This window comes from Aspergillus puulaauensis, chromosome 6 (genome assembly GCF_016861865.1).
Source record: "Aspergillus puulaauensis MK2 DNA, chromosome 6, nearly complete sequence".
NCBI lineage: Eukaryota > Fungi > Ascomycota > Eurotiomycetes > Eurotiales > Aspergillaceae > Aspergillus > Aspergillus puulaauensis.
This window is the reverse complement of record NC_054862.1, coordinates 1,071,038-1,085,603: the sequence shown is the minus strand read 5'-3', so window position 1 is coordinate 1,085,603 and position 14,566 is coordinate 1,071,038. Positions and strand designations below refer to the sequence as shown.

Sequence of the window (14,566 nt, the reverse complement as noted above, 5' to 3'; positions counted from 1 at the left end):
AGCCGAGCTGTCAGTTATTTCCTCATTCTTGTTTAGATTAGCCATGTATTGTTTTCTTCCTGTCATTTGGACTCTTGGTACTCAAAGCGGGTTTGCATATGTGTTGCAGGGTATCGACCATATCTACTGTGTTGGTCTGGTGGACTGGCTCTAATGTTGCGGTGTACATGTACCTTATAGCTCACCTATATATATTCGCATATCCAACTGACAATTTTCGATCAATTCAATTAATATTCCCCTACGTAGTTTAATTATAATGACCGGGCCCGTTCAGCAGCCAGCTCAACTTAGCATGAGGTCCGTTGTTAGGCCGAGGCCGGAGCCGGAGTTTAAAGTCAATTACCAAAATGGGTTAGACTCAAGATAACGATAGATACAACCTTATCGCTCCGAGTCCAGACCTCAGCTTCCCGTCCGTTCTCTCCTCACATTCAGATCATCCCCCAACTTCACCCCTTCATCAAGCAGAGGCCATGGCGCCCATAACACTAAGCTCGGTTGATAGTTGGTTGCCTCCCTGTGTAACTTCTGTTAAAGGCGTCTTCTAACGTGGGGCACACACGAAAACAGACGAAATCAAGGATATTATCCAACACCTGTTTGAAATCCAGTCCGCTGTCCATGGGTATCTAGGCCCCGAGACGCAGCAAGAGCTTGTGAGGAAGATGTATATATTCATTCCCTATCCATTTTAATGGCCTCGAAATCTTTGTGGATCTAGACTGATGGTGGATGCCGAATTATGCAGAAAAAACTTAACAACCTCGCTCTCCACTCTCTCCGTACATACCCGCGATGACCCAAACGCAAATGCAACACCCGGTTCCAATGACAGCAGGGACCCACCATTACATTCGATTGCGCTCCCGCCTGAAATAATTGACTACGTGGACGCCTCTCGGAATCCGGACATCTACACGCGAGAATTCGTCGAGCTTGTGCAGCGCGGGAACCAGGATCTCAAGGGAAAGAAGGAGGCCTTTACGAGCTTTAGGGATGTTCTTGCGCGGGAGATGCGAAGTGCAATGCCGGAGGTTCGGGGCGAGGTTGAAAGGGCTATCCAGGCTACTGGTGGGGAGCGGTGATTTGGGATCGGGGAGAGAGGGGCATGGAGTTTTCGGTGTTCAGCTCCATTCTATTCTTGAATCTTCAGCAAGGAAGTGGGTAAGTTTGCCTGCACGGCGTATTTTCTGCGCGGTCTCGGCGTTTGGAATTTAGGAGTTGAAGGATTCGTTTGCTTGATCAACTCCCTGGCTCGCATTATTATTATTAATTATTATTATTATTGCTCCAGCGAGGGATTCATAACGCCCATTTTGTGTTGTTCGGAGACACCGGCTATTGCGGCGCCTTGTTTTTGAGATATTTGCCTAGAGGGCGAGAATGTAGGCCGTGGATCTCGGCATTAGGGCCTTATTTAGTTCCTTTTTTCTTTTGTCGGGCCCTTACCTACATGGAGCCTATAGGGTCGACAATAGGGCTCCCGTCAAGTATTGTGGATGCTGTAAGCATGCATGAACCGGCATCACACCGTTTCTTGTCCCAGAGACGCACAGTCTGGGCCTACTTTTTGCGATGTGGTCACTAATCAGATTGTTTGTTGTTTGCTAGACTTCAAAATGAACATTTTTGCTGATATTATAGCAAGATACCCTGCCAATAAAGTGCTTATCAGTCGGTGTTAAAAGGGCGCAAGACTTTTCTGGCAAGTACAATCCATGAGTTGTTTGAAACCGAACCACGATGGCTCCGAAGCGAAACCGTTGGTCCATAGGTAGAAAGTACGGTGCAGTTGTGATTAGTGCATTTTTGAACCGGATGTCTATCCTTGCATCCGTCTACATCTCCAAGACCTGCTACGCTGATCAAGCGCCTCTCGACGCCCTCGAATCCTCCAACGCTGCTTTCTGGGTTGAGATCGAGAGGAGGCCAAAAAAAAAAAAAAAACCTACACCGCAACTCACCCACCGAGTCTTTAACAGCTGAAGAATGAGACAATACGGCAGACGTGGAGTGGTTCCACGCCCGCCCAGCATTCAGCGGTGCCCGGGAGATGGCTGTTTATCGCGATCGTCTGGTGCGGCTGTACTTCGAGTGCTCGTGCGGGATATCGTAAGACTGACCGCTGATTGGTTGCCGTGTTCATAGAAAAGCCATTGTTCATCGGTCGAAGTTAAGAGACGCAGGTCATTGGTCCAAAAATTCTCCGGTATAAAGTAGCTATACAGGCGTTTCTCAAACTTCTGGAGAAAAGTTCGCGTGCTCAGAGTCTGAGGCCCGAGAGCTTGATTCGCCGCTCAATCACTGTGGTCCTGTGGACCGGGACATTTCAGCGTTTCCTGGCTATCGTGGGATGCGTCCTTTGAAAGAGGCGGCGAAGGCTTTGAAAGGCCTGTCTCCATAATAGGACTTTGAGCGATATAAAGATCACCCACAATGGCAGCGAAATCCCGTATTCTTATCCTCACAGTTGTCCTCTTCGCGTCAGCCTTGACACTGTTGCGCGAGATACATGAAATGTGGAAGATCTCCCATATATTTTCCCGCCGCCGGGTTCAGTGGCAGGAGATTGCGAGCCAGAAGCGCGAGGCCAATATGGCGAAAATTCGGCCGGAATGGCTTCTAGAGCCTCAAGTGCTGGAAGACGGAAGATCTCGTCGCACCATCGTTGGTGATTACATGGAGGGTTTGCTTGACACCAAATCCCGATACGTCACTGACATGGACGTTCCTGAGCTTGTAGCTAGGATGGAAAGCGGAACACTCTCAGCGGTTGAAGTGGTCACGGCGTTTTGCAAGAGGGCTGCCTATGCTCATCAGTTAGTGAGTTTGGCCCCATCCACTGGCGATTAGAATCTCTCTAATAGTTTTCTTCTAGAGCAATATTCTGCTCGAAATTAGATTCGATGAGGCCATTGAGCGAGCTCGGGAGCTCGACGACTACTTCAAAGAACATAAGAGGCTTGTTGGCCCGCTGCATGGCATCCCTCTCACTTTGAAAGACCAATTTCACATCAAAGGTCTCGATACTTCAATGGGTTTCATTGGATGGATTGGTACTTTTGAGGGGGAAATGGGTACGGGGAAGAGCAGAAACGCTGAGAGTGAATTGGTCCGAGAATTCCACATCCTCGGGGCAGTTCCTATTGGAAAGGTAAGTCACACATGGCTTCGCCACTTACCTAACAAACAACAACTGAAAGAAGTCCGGCGTAATAGACCACGCTCATGCAGAGTCTTTGGGTATGCTGAGGGAAAGCTCATCCAACTCCAGTTTAGCTGACCTGCAAAGGCGCCTGAAACAAACAACAACATACTCGGATATGCCTTCAACCCCTGCAACCAAAACCTCTCAACAGGTGGCTCATCGGGAGGTCTGGAAGAAATTACTTCCTTTGTTTTATCCACATTCTGTATCGCATTCGCTTAACTGACACTTCATAGGCGAGGGCGCCATGCAAGCATTGAGAGGAAGCGCATTTGGAATTGGGACTGACATTGGTGGCTCCGTGTCAATGCCGGCTTCATTTCAGGGTGTCTTCAGTATAAAGCCGTCAGCAGGTCGTATATCCTTCAAGGATGCAGCAAATACGGTGCGGTGAGACTGCTCCTCTTGGACGGATAGCTGTGCTAACGTTTCCTGACAAGGGTAAAGGACAAGAAACCATGCCGACTGTTGTTGGTATTATGGGTCGTTCGGTAGAATCGCTCAGGTTGATACTTCAATCTCTGCTTCTTCTGGAGCCATGGCTCTATGACCCCTACACCCTTCCAATCCCTTGGCGACCTGAGAAAGAGTATAATGCGCCGGATGAACAGCAGTATAAGCCAGCTTTCGGGTTCTTGGCAAATGACGGTGTGCTAACCCCCCACCCACCAATTTCGCGTGCTATGGAGATGGTGAAAGAGGCTTTGCAACATAGAGGACACCAGGTTTGTGGTGCTTGCGGGTGTGTGATGTCGGCTAACCATTGCAGTTGATTGACTGGGATTGGCCTCATAGCAGAGAAACCCTCGATATCCATGTAAGCATAACACTCGGGATGGCACGACTAGTACGACTATCGTAACAAATGTGCTAGTGTTCAATAGCCCGAGGAGATGGCTGTCATGATGTTTATGATGCCATCCACCTCTCGGGTGAGCCCTTTGCTCCCGAGATCACAAATCTATTTCCCAACGGCAAACCCAAAGTCCCGATACCTCTTCTTGAATACGAAGAGGTAGTGAAGCATATGAAAGATTACCGAAAACGATACCTGGACTACTGGGAGTCAAGTGCGGAAAGAACTGGCGGTAAGCGCTTCCTTCGCAGTAACAAGGATAGTCACTGAAGACATATCGAGATCGTCCCGTTGAAGCTCTCCTGTCCCCCGTGACGCCGTATGCAGGTGTTCTTCCCGGGAAATTCTATCCCTCAAGTAAGTCCCATCTTTGGAGCGGGTGGAACCATCGGCGGCTGACTGGCCTGAAGCATACACCAGCTCTGTCAACGTACTGGATTACGCATCAGTTGTCATCCCAGTAACGCTGGCGGACAAGAAATTAGACATTGTCAGCTTGAATTTTAGCGGCCTCAACGAAGAGGACAGAATGAACATGAATTATTGTAGGAGCCCATTTCCTGCGCCCAGGAAAGCGTGGCTGATATACAACAGATGATCCAGAGAAATACCATGGTGCCCCCGCAGCTGTACAGCTAATAGGGCGCAGATTAGACGAGGAAAGATTGCTGTCGCTGGCTCAAATTGTGGTCGAAGCGTTGAACGATTACAGATCAGAAAATGGCGAGAAAAGATGAGATAACTTAATCTCGGCATCGGCTGTCAGCAAAAAACACAGGCAGCAAATGATACACCGCTAATAGAACTCCAAAATATTTTCAATGTTCTGATATCTCGAATTCCCATCTCTCGGTGGGATGATACTCCTAGTTATTCTTGGTTCATTCGTTTAGGCATTCCGATTTGCTCAAGAGCATTTACGACCTCTCGTAGCGAAGGTCTATTTGCCCCAAAATCACCTGTTTCCCATTCCGGGCTATCAAGAAACTTTTCGGCTCGCGCCAGCTCCACGCTCCAGAATCTGAGCAAGGCGTCCATGACAGTCTCAAATGTTGCGCGTGTATCACGCTCAAGGTCAGTCTGAGTCTCTGGATATATCAGGCCGTTCACCCGTACAATTCGTGACTGTTCGGATTGCATACGCGCTGATTGCCAGTCTGGTGTGTCAACTGTGCAATCCTGGATAATTTTCATAATTACTTGTGGAGTTTGCTGGAAAGTTGGGAACTCTACTTCCGGTTCGATGGGAAACTGGTTTGCCACGTTACGGCGAACGTTGCTCAAGCCCTCGAAAACAGAGTAAATGAAGAGCCCAAGAGTGTACACAGAAGCCTTTTCTCGTGCAATCGGTGGTAAAGCGAACCAAGCGCGATTTCGCGTCTCGACTGGGTTCTCCGCAGAGGTATAGCATGCCGAGGTAGACAGCGAGTGTATCTGTGCGTATCCCTTAAGAAGGCGGTCGTAGGGAGAGTTGATCACACGATCAGGGAGACGCGCTCGGATGTTTTCGGCATATTGTCGGTACAGAACCTCAGGAGCACACCATTCATACCAGTTACCTCGCTGCTCAAAATCGCAGAGTACCGCATTCTCTTCGCAGTCCAGCAACACATTGTCAGGTCGCAGGTCTGAATAAAATGTCCCCATTTCGTGAAGATGAGCGAGTGCCGAAGACACTTGGCGGCACCATCGCAGCTTGATAGAGCTAGACAGAGTGCCGGCACGTTGTCGAGTGGGGAGAATATCACGGAGCGAACCACTCGGAAAGTACTTAAGTAGAAAGCCGACTACACCATGCTTCCCACCGAATAAACTTCTTTTGGTCACAACAGCTAGGGGCCGAGGCATGACGTGGGGGTGCGGCGGGCAGGTAAGCAGAAAGCGAAGCTCGTGGTATGTATGAGGCAGCGAACTGGTGGCCGACTTGAAAATGGCAAGTTCTTTGCCAGCAGTTTCCACCAACATTACAGCCTCGTTGAGCTGTCTAACAAGGCGCAGCCCGTTTATGTCGACGATCGGCGGCCAAAGCTCTGGTGCAATATCAGGCCACACCTGCAGAAGAGACTGGCAGGTCTTCATATTGGTTTCAACGTGGTAGTCCCGCTCAACATCTAGCCTCATATCCGCAACATCTGGAGTAATATCCTCGAAAATAAGCTTCGAGCCAAACGGTAGATTGAGATATTTTTCCAGGAACTGGGCGTCTTGAGCACAATGATGGTCGAGTGCACGGCAGAGATGCCTTGCTAAACCAAGCCGCGAAATAGCCTTTCCATCTCGAAGTGGTACACCGGTACATGCGTCGAGGCTTTGGCGCAATGCAGCGGTATACTCGGTTTGGTCAGAGATATAGAGCGAGATCCCCAGGGGCGGCAAGCTTGGAAGAAGGTCGAGCGGGATAGCATATAAACAAGTGCCACATATGGTGGCTCCGTCTATCCGCCACCGGGAAGACGTCGTGTCAAGGGTGTCAACCCGATTTCGAGGGTTGAGAAAAGAACTATCCCACGAAGCAGGGCCAACTCGACCGGTAGGGGGCTGGAGATGATCTTGTAGTTCCTGGTACTTCAGGACGAAGCTTGGGCGCCATATAGCATCAACGATAAGATGGCTAAGCTCCATGTAGAGGTTGGGTATCAATGCCTTGTTCTCGACCAACCTGCTTGTCCTTCTGTTGGCTCATGGTTTATGAATAATTATGATGGGTGAGGATGTGTTCAATAGGAGGGCATGAGAACGGTTGGCCTCTTACCAAGTGGATCACCGTCAGCACCAGAAACGCCAAAGACGCCGAGCCAAGCCCAGGTGGCTTGAACTACCAAATAAGAGCGACGAAATGGAGGAGAGGGTGGAAGAGGAGGGTGACTGAGGGAGGGAGAGAGAAGGCTGAGAGACGGCGCCAGTCGGGAATTGTTGGAACTTTCTAGGAAGGAGCGACTTGAGGTGAGATGAGATGAGTGCCCCTCGTCCCCTCATGCACGAAATCCAGCAAGAGGCGATAATGAATAAGCTCAATCATCCCAGCAGGGGTAAAGGCCTCGAAAAAGAAAAAAGAAACAAGACACCTAGCTCCGCCTACATCACACTTGCATAGTGATTGGTATTTGCCAATTGGTGCACATACACACGATCGCATCAGCACAGCCTGCACTTCCAAGTGATTCCTCCATCACACGAATTGACAGGTCCATTAATCTCAGACAAGGCCGGCCTTTGAGCGGGCAGACTGTCGGAAGATAGACTTTCAATAGTCTCGCCGAGCCTCTAAGCATTAAAGGCTGGTCGGATGCTCCTGAAAGGATTAATTTGCGTCCGTCATTACTTTGACGCCGGCGCGGCCAATCCCTGCAGTCGCGGATCAACATGGTATGGTGCCTCCCAGGCCCAACACGCCAAAGAATTTTCTCCTTCTTCAAAGTTGACCACTCGAACTTCTCTGGCCCTCCAACTGTTGCGACCCGAGTCGTGATCGATTTCTCTGTTGATTCCCGTGTGTCGTTTGCCCCCAGCGCTGTTTGCCGACCCTCCCTCGGATCCAAGGCTGTCAGATGTGCCTATGGCCGCAATATTGTCCCCAACTAAAGCGAGCAGGGATACAAGGAATAATCCGGCTGCTGTAGACGCGCTGAACCCGCCACCCCCACTACCCAGCCTGATGATTACCAGGGACATTGGACGACACTGGTCGGACTTGAGACCTCGTCCGTCTGCAGTGTCTGGTTTGCATGGACTAGCCTCGACGCTTGATGCAGTGAGAAATGCAACGGAGGTCGTGGGCGATCAGATGCTTGCATTGCAGGATTTTGGCCTGGAGAGAAACGGAGGGATGTCGCTCTCTTGTTCCCAATACACCGGCTCATGGAATGACCCTCTGTTTGGCGCCGAAAGCGCCTTCATTAGTCAACACAGTACACCGACCTTGAACTCGCACAATCTATCTCCTGTCTCGCTGTCGAGCGGGCGGGGCGACTCCATCGCGATGCCGTTGGGCTATGGCTGTCCGACCAGGTCGTCCAGCGTATGCTCGTCCTGGGCTGTGTCGACTGCCGGATCTGATAGCGATTCGTCGATCGCATCCGATGAAGAGCAAGAAGATACACCGGCTAGGATGGAGGAGAGAAGTTCGAGTGTCGTAAATGCAGCTGCTCGCGGCCCCTGTAGCAAGACCTGGTCTCTTCCACCGGTATGTCGCATCGTTATGCCAACCGATGTCTTCTTCTAACCCAAGGTGCGTACAATCCCAGAGAACTCGACGAAAGCGAAAGGTCGCAGCAGAAGAGTCGACGAAGAAGAAGCACCGAAAGTCTTGTAGCACCCGCCGCCGTGGTCCGTTTAAAGATGACCGCAAACGCCAAAACACAGCCCTTACAAGGATTCTGAAAGGTTGCATTAGATGTCGAATGATGCGAATAAGGGTAAGTAGCCCTAGTTTCTCAGTTTTTTCTTGAACCTTTTGCCTAATGAAGGACTTCCTAGTGTGAACCAGATAACACAAATCTTGGCGGTGACTGTATCACTTGCCAACGAGCACATCAATCAAAGGCTCCTAGTATTCGGAAACTTCCTTGCCTCCGATGGATCATCACCGACGTATCATTGTATCGAGAACAGGACATGCCTTGCCAACTTTTCAGTCAACGGTGGCAGAGTATGGACCTCATCGACATCACGGAGTGGGCATCATCCGAGGTTAAGACAATAACGCTATCGCAAATCCACGTCGATGCCCCATATAATGTGCAAGTGAGGCAGTTCATCCCAGCTGAGGGTGATATGTTGGAATCAACATGGGTGTCGGGAAATTGTGTTCAACGGCATAGGATGCCACAGTATGCGCTGGCTAGTATGGAGAGTGCCGCGGAAGTGCTGAAGTGGTTGACCTCCAAGTACGTGGGCCAGTACATCCTGGGGACGGTCGGGGATCTAGACCGATTGATCTGGGACACCTACTTCTTTGCCTTTCGTTATCAGGCAAAAGCAAACGTAAGTTCCGTGTTACCCCTGAGGATGTGCAACCTTGCTTAGTATGCCGCACAGCATCCACGGGAAAAAGTCCTGATTGAGGATTGCCTGAAGTTCTGGGTCGGTTGCCGTAAAATCAGCAACCCAGAACACATATACTCTTATGAAATAATTGGGGGCACGCCAGTGAATGACTACAATAGCCCTTTCCATGCAATGGTACCAATGCCCGGTATCATGATAGCTCAAATGGAATGCATCATGTATACAAGGATTCTCCGCCCTCTCAGCAACAAAGTGCTGTCGGGCTTGAAGGACCTAATCATGGAGAACAAACGTGAGCATTGGCTGACCATTTATTTGACTCTGTTCATCTTGCTCCACAGCTGTGCGATGTTGACAAGGCGGGATTGGGAGACAGCTCGCGAATACTCCCTGCAGGTTTGTTTCTCTTCCATTATCGACTGCAAGCGGACGATGCTAACCCAACATGCAACCACACAGGATGGCTATGCCAACCTCGTCAGCATACAAGGGATGCAGTCGGGTATGCGAACGATGTTGGCTCACTTCCACTACCTGAACAAGGGCGTTCTGCCATTTCACCTAACATATGACGAGAAAGCTTTACGAAACTTGGCACTCGCTGCTGATTTGGACAGCGATGAGCTCGAATTTGTCAAAAAGACCTCCGAGCTCGTCAACGACCCTGCTCGAAGTGAGTGCGCTCCTGGTCCCCAATCGTCTAATCCGAGGCCATGCTGATCTGACCTAACTTTAGTGGCGCGCATGGCCGAAATTCGAGCAAATAGGGAATATGGCAACGATCTGTACTGGGTTTCACAATTGTATGATCTCGAATGGGTGCCGGGGCCAACTGCTTAGAGTGACAGTATAGTATAATAGCTGCCTGCTCCCACTTAGTGGGGGGTTACAGGATTATTTATTTAAATCAATAGAAAGCACTTATGAATGACAATGATGATTGTGACAAGCACATGGGCCACTCTGTAAGAGAAATTTAAGATGAAAGATAACTTTTGGCGACGGCTACTCTTGCGGATAAATTTTCCAGTCAGTCGTGCCGTCAACTTTTCCCCCCTTCCCTCTTCTCCAATCCCGGTCCACTCGCACCTTCCATCCCCGAGACCCAGATCCTCATCTCAGTCTCAACTCCCTCTCTCCGTCTCTTCCCTTCCAATCCCTCCTGGTCTCGCCCGCCGTAGCCAGCTCCTGCGCGACTCGGACAAAAGCAATGGCATCCTCAATCACATGATCCTGCAACTCTCAAGATCTTGCCATCCTTGCGCGGAGGCTCGAGGTCCCAGTGCTCCTCTCGCTCATTGTCCTCGAAGATACGCGCCCACGAGAGCTGTAGGGCCCGGGGTAGCTTCCAGCACATGTGCTCGTTATTCAGCCAGACTCGGACGAGGTGCCGCGCATGCCCAGCGCTATTCTCGAAGGCCTCACGGCGGTGCAGCACAGCCATGTTATTGATGAAGCGGAGATCGCCACGTTCTATTCGAGGGTTTATTTCGTGCTTGCGCGCGACAAAGTGGATCATATCTAAGGCCTCGGCCTGCGCCTCGGTGAGCCCAGGAATCCCGGGACTGCGCTTGTCGAATGGCACATGCCCGACCAGCAACCGGCGTGAGAAAGACGTGATGAGCTTATCGTCGTGGTAGAAAAGCACTGGACGCGTATAGTACGGAGGGTTGCGACCAAATCTGACCATTGGTTAGTTTATCTGTGATAGAAATAATGCGCCTTTCTGGAAATGGGACCGGGTAATGCCATTGCGACGTGGGACGAACCGACGGATACTTACGTGTCAAACGGCCAGTTAGACTCTGCCAAAACATGGATGATATCCGGTCGAGTTGCTGCAATTTCATTGTACACAGTCCAGGCGGATGCAAGAATGCTTCGACCACCTTTTTCGGACAGGCTTCGAGTGAACAAGCACAAACAATCGGTGACGGTGTCGGTGTGGAATGGCTGTGCACGAATTCTTCAGCAGTCATGTCCGACAGAGAAGAAAATAGTATCCGTATGCCTGGGCGATCTTACCTTATCCTCGCTATACTGGACGTCCCGCTCTTGGTCACCGCGCTTGATGACATGCACTGTTGGCAAGCAAAACCCGTCAGAACAAAGCCCTGTTTGATCTATTCTTATGGGAATTAATACTCAGCATTGAACCGCGTTGATCTTGCTTCCCACGTCGCTCGCCGATGTAGCTCGATATGCCCAGGTACACCACCGTGAGATCCTCCATGGTGTACGCATCCGGGTCTAACCCACGCACAACCGCAAACCCACGGCCCCCATACACATCGTTACGTACGTTCGCGAGTCTTTCGCCGAGCGAGGGAAGGGGAAACGTTGCCTGCGAGACTTCGTGGCCACCAAGGCCAAAATCTGCTCCCGTTTGTGTCAGCTTGGAACTTTCTCAGCTAGTACTTTTGGCGAGGCCGCTCTAGCGCAATCTTTCGCTGCTATTCACGAATGATAGGATACAAACCTTTGAAGGTCTCCAGGGCATTGGACACCTCAAGCTTGTCCTGGTCGGTCAAGTAATATACATATTCAGCTTCGTCTTGGAAATCCCCTCTGTCCCAAACTAAGGGGCCAGACATTTGGGTGGGCCAACCCGCAGGCACTTCGGTTGGCAAGTTTCCCGCTGCGAGGCTAGCCTGGACGCGATTCCTATAGGCTATTTCATCAACTTCGTACCCTATTTTGGCATAGGTTGCTTGGCCATCGGTTTTCACTGCGGACCGGTCCGCATCAAGGAGGAAACGCGCACGCAAGCCAGACGAATAGTACGCTTCGGGGGCTGCTGTGAGTTGGGCCACAGGAGGGAAGCTGACAGCAAATGGAGCCATGATTGGCGATGTGAATGATAACGAGTCAAAAGAGCCTTGGTTCAGGTTCAATACTTTACAATTCCTCATATGGAGCGGTTCATCCGCTTTTTATGCCTGGCTAGAGAAGAACCATGGACATTGGTATCTCTCTAATGGAGATCTCAACAAAGAGACAAGTGGAGTGGAATTCAGACGCACATTGGAATTGACACGACTACTAATAGCAATTCCGTCAAACTTGCAGAAATTCTTGCAGCAAGGTATGGGAATTGAGGCCCGTACGACTTCCGTTCTGGATTTCCACTCGCTGGGAAGACATCTGGCCGGACAGCCGTCGGTAACTTTCAAGGATCTGTGATTTGTCTACGTGGATCTTATAGCAAGCAGCTCTTCGAAAGGTCTTATGAAATAGCATACATGATTTGAAATTCTCAATTTCTGGCATATGCAAGAGCAAGAAGACCTTCTGTACGGGATGACAAACAACCCACAGCTCTCGCCGTCCCGATAGGCAAAACGACTCGGATTGCCTCCCAATCAAGATAACTAACCGTTGATCAAAGACAATTTGGGTCGTGTTCGGTCGTCCATATCCACATTTACAGTTGGGAAGACGATCGCGCTTCTAGACTGTGATCTTATGACCTTCCGCTACACATAATTCTCCTCTCAATTGGGTTTCTACCCGCATTCCGCGCTGCAAGGCTGCACATTCCCTTCTTAATTTACGCCATTTCCTTGGGGATGGATGCTTCTCGATGAGTTAAAAGACGTTTACGGCTGCAAAATTCCAGTCCCGGCCTATTAATTTGAGACGGGAGCTCCTCGCCCCACGCCCTCGAGGCTCAATGACACAGCAAAACATGGGGATAATAGACATGGCCCCAAGATCTGACAACGCTCATTGAGCAGAAGTAATCTAAATTGTATTCATCGGAGTTCCCACATTTCTCATCTGCTCGCCAGGGGGAACGCGGACGCGATAGCAAAAGTTTTCAGAGAGCTCAGTGTGACAAGAGCCCGCATCTGCTCGCCACCACTGGCTGCCTTTCCCAATATGCATCCAGACCCACATACAGAGATTCGGGGAAGCGCACGGAACTGGGTCTGACGTCTTCTGAAGTATCTGTCCAGGGTCGAAAATTTTCTTGGAAGTTGAAATCTGCGGTTAGTTTTTATATGTCACCGTGTTTGCGCCTTTCGTCAGGGCGGCAAACTGCTTCATAGGTGCGTTTGATGGTCTATATTCCAACAAGTCGTGTGCCTCGACTACTTTCCTTCGATCAAATATCTTGATACCCAAGTGTCATTCGGCATCAGCTGTGTCCGACGGCGTTCCCGGATCATGCTCTGTATGGTCTGATCAACAATGTTGAGAATAAGTGATTGCTCGAGGGCTTCTCAACAAAACAAACGACTTTGGCTGACTGCTGCTCGTGCCCTCTTCGTCACAGACTCTGCATTAAACTCTCGAGGACTCTGACACATTTCTCGGGTTGCGACGTCAGATCGGCATCCCTTGTTCTACGTCTAGGGCTCGCCGGATGGCGTTCTTGGATCATCATTGAAACACGGCCGCTCGAAACAGGATCGCAGATTTCCTTCGTCCGATGTCCGCTCAAACACAGCCACTCTGCTCCGCCAATCTCTGAAGTTCTCCGGATGTTCGAGTGCCTGTCTATTAGGCCTCACATGGCCATGTATTGCGAAACCCCTCCCCGCCTTGCATATATCTGGGCAAAGCTTGGATGGATGGAGCACAGGCTTTGACGGTACGCTACAATAGCCACGGCAGCCTGCCACTCTACTACACATTGTCTTCGAACCTGCCCAGCCATCACTGTGGAGGGGACCAAGGGACGCCTAGTTGCTGTTGGGGACGCTGTACACACAGATACGATTATAGTTCTTAAGCATTTCCTTGATATTTTCTTTGCTTCAGTATACCCGAGTGGAACAATGCTAATTAATGTTGAATTTTCCAAAAATTGGTAGATTTAAGGGACCCTACGCTACCGCTCCAGCCGAAGCCGCAATGCCATGATGTATACACCAGGAGAACATGCACCATTCCTATGCGAAGATCTTCATGTGCTTTGTATGTCTACTCGGGAAGCAATTGCTTTTGGAGGAGCCAGTGTTATCTCAAGTGCCGTCGTCATGCCCGACATCATCGGTGGCTGGGTTTTGAACACGGCTTCCCAATTTGATTCCTAAATAGCCACGTCAAGTGACTTTGAGAGTGGAATGCCAGAAGGTACAGCATTAGCAGGTTTTTTCATTCATGACTATCTTGCCTGCGAGTGATGGAACAGCAGCACTTTGAGTCTTTACTCAACTTCACTTGCAGTTTATTCCACTTCCTCGCCAAGGTAAGTTATTTATCCCCAAGGCTAGGAAAGCATATGCATAGGTGCTCTTACGGGGCGGAAACACTCAGCCAAACAGAGGCAAGGCTCTCCTGGAGAATGCGCCACTGATCTGGAGTAGCGAAGCCTTCCAATGCATACACTGGAAATTGACATAACTAAAACAATACAACAGCTCCTTGGGCATCGTTATTATTCAAGGGTGTATGCAATTGGGGGAGTGAGGAGCAAATCAAACAAGATTGGCGATGTATCTTTCTGAAGCCTGATGGGGAGCCCGTAAGCGGCACATCCTATG

General features: G+C 50.1%; 7 protein-coding genes across 7 annotated transcripts; 5 read left to right on the top strand and 2 right to left on the bottom strand.

The window, feature by feature from the left end:
* Positions 1-476: 476 nt before the first annotated feature.
* Positions 477-1,088, top strand: nut2 (mediator complex subunit NUT2; the record flags this gene model as incomplete). Its single annotated transcript, XM_041693697.1, has 3 exons — positions 477-507; positions 574-670; positions 752-1,088. 3 exons carry the CDS (start codon positions 477-479, stop codon positions 1,086-1,088), a joined length of 465 nt encoding a protein of 154 aa, XP_041559601.1.
* Positions 1,089-2,439: 1,351 nt separating this feature from the next.
* Positions 2,440-3,286, top strand: APUU_60454A (uncharacterized protein; the record flags this gene model as incomplete). Its single annotated transcript, XM_041693696.1, has 2 exons — positions 2,440-2,826; positions 2,882-3,286. 2 exons carry the CDS (start codon positions 2,440-2,442, stop codon positions 3,284-3,286), a joined length of 792 nt encoding a protein of 263 aa, XP_041559600.1.
* A 296-nt stretch (positions 3,287-3,582) lies between these two features.
* On the top strand, positions 3,583-3,984 carry APUU_60453A (uncharacterized protein; the record flags this gene model as incomplete). Its single annotated transcript, XM_041693695.1, has 1 exon — positions 3,583-3,984. The coding sequence occupies one exon, from the start codon at positions 3,583-3,585 to the stop codon at positions 3,982-3,984; it is 402 nt and encodes a 133-aa protein (XP_041559599.1).
* A 254-nt stretch (positions 3,985-4,238) lies between these two features.
* APUU_60452A (uncharacterized protein) lies at positions 4,239-4,804 on the top strand (the record flags this gene model as incomplete). Its single annotated transcript, XM_041693694.1, has 4 exons — positions 4,239-4,299; positions 4,350-4,424; positions 4,478-4,612; positions 4,662-4,804. 4 exons carry the CDS (start codon positions 4,239-4,241, stop codon positions 4,802-4,804), a joined length of 414 nt encoding a protein of 137 aa, XP_041559598.1.
* Positions 4,805-4,937: 133 nt separating this feature from the next.
* APUU_60451S (uncharacterized protein) lies at positions 4,938-6,689 on the bottom strand (the record flags this gene model as incomplete). The annotated part of the gene is made up of 1 exon (XM_041693693.1): positions 4,938-6,689. One exon carries the CDS (start codon positions 6,687-6,689, stop codon positions 4,938-4,940), a length of 1,752 nt encoding a protein of 583 aa, XP_041559597.1.
* Positions 6,690-7,722: 1,033 nt separating this feature from the next.
* On the top strand, positions 7,723-9,914 carry APUU_60450A (uncharacterized protein; the record flags this gene model as incomplete). The annotated part of the gene is made up of 6 exons (XM_041693692.1): positions 7,723-8,250; positions 8,312-8,482; positions 8,544-9,050; positions 9,105-9,470; positions 9,534-9,747; positions 9,811-9,914. 6 exons carry the CDS (start codon positions 7,723-7,725, stop codon positions 9,912-9,914), a joined length of 1,890 nt encoding a protein of 629 aa, XP_041559596.1.
* A 379-nt stretch (positions 9,915-10,293) lies between these two features.
* Positions 10,294-11,917, bottom strand: APUU_60449S (TauD/TfdA family dioxygenase; the record flags this gene model as incomplete). Its single annotated transcript, XM_041693690.1, has 5 exons — positions 10,294-10,756; positions 10,858-11,027; positions 11,100-11,155; positions 11,220-11,450; positions 11,554-11,917. The coding sequence occupies 5 exons, from the start codon at positions 11,915-11,917 to the stop codon at positions 10,294-10,296; spliced, it is 1,284 nt and encodes a 427-aa protein (XP_041559595.1).
* Positions 11,918-14,566: the final 2,649 nt, after the last annotated feature.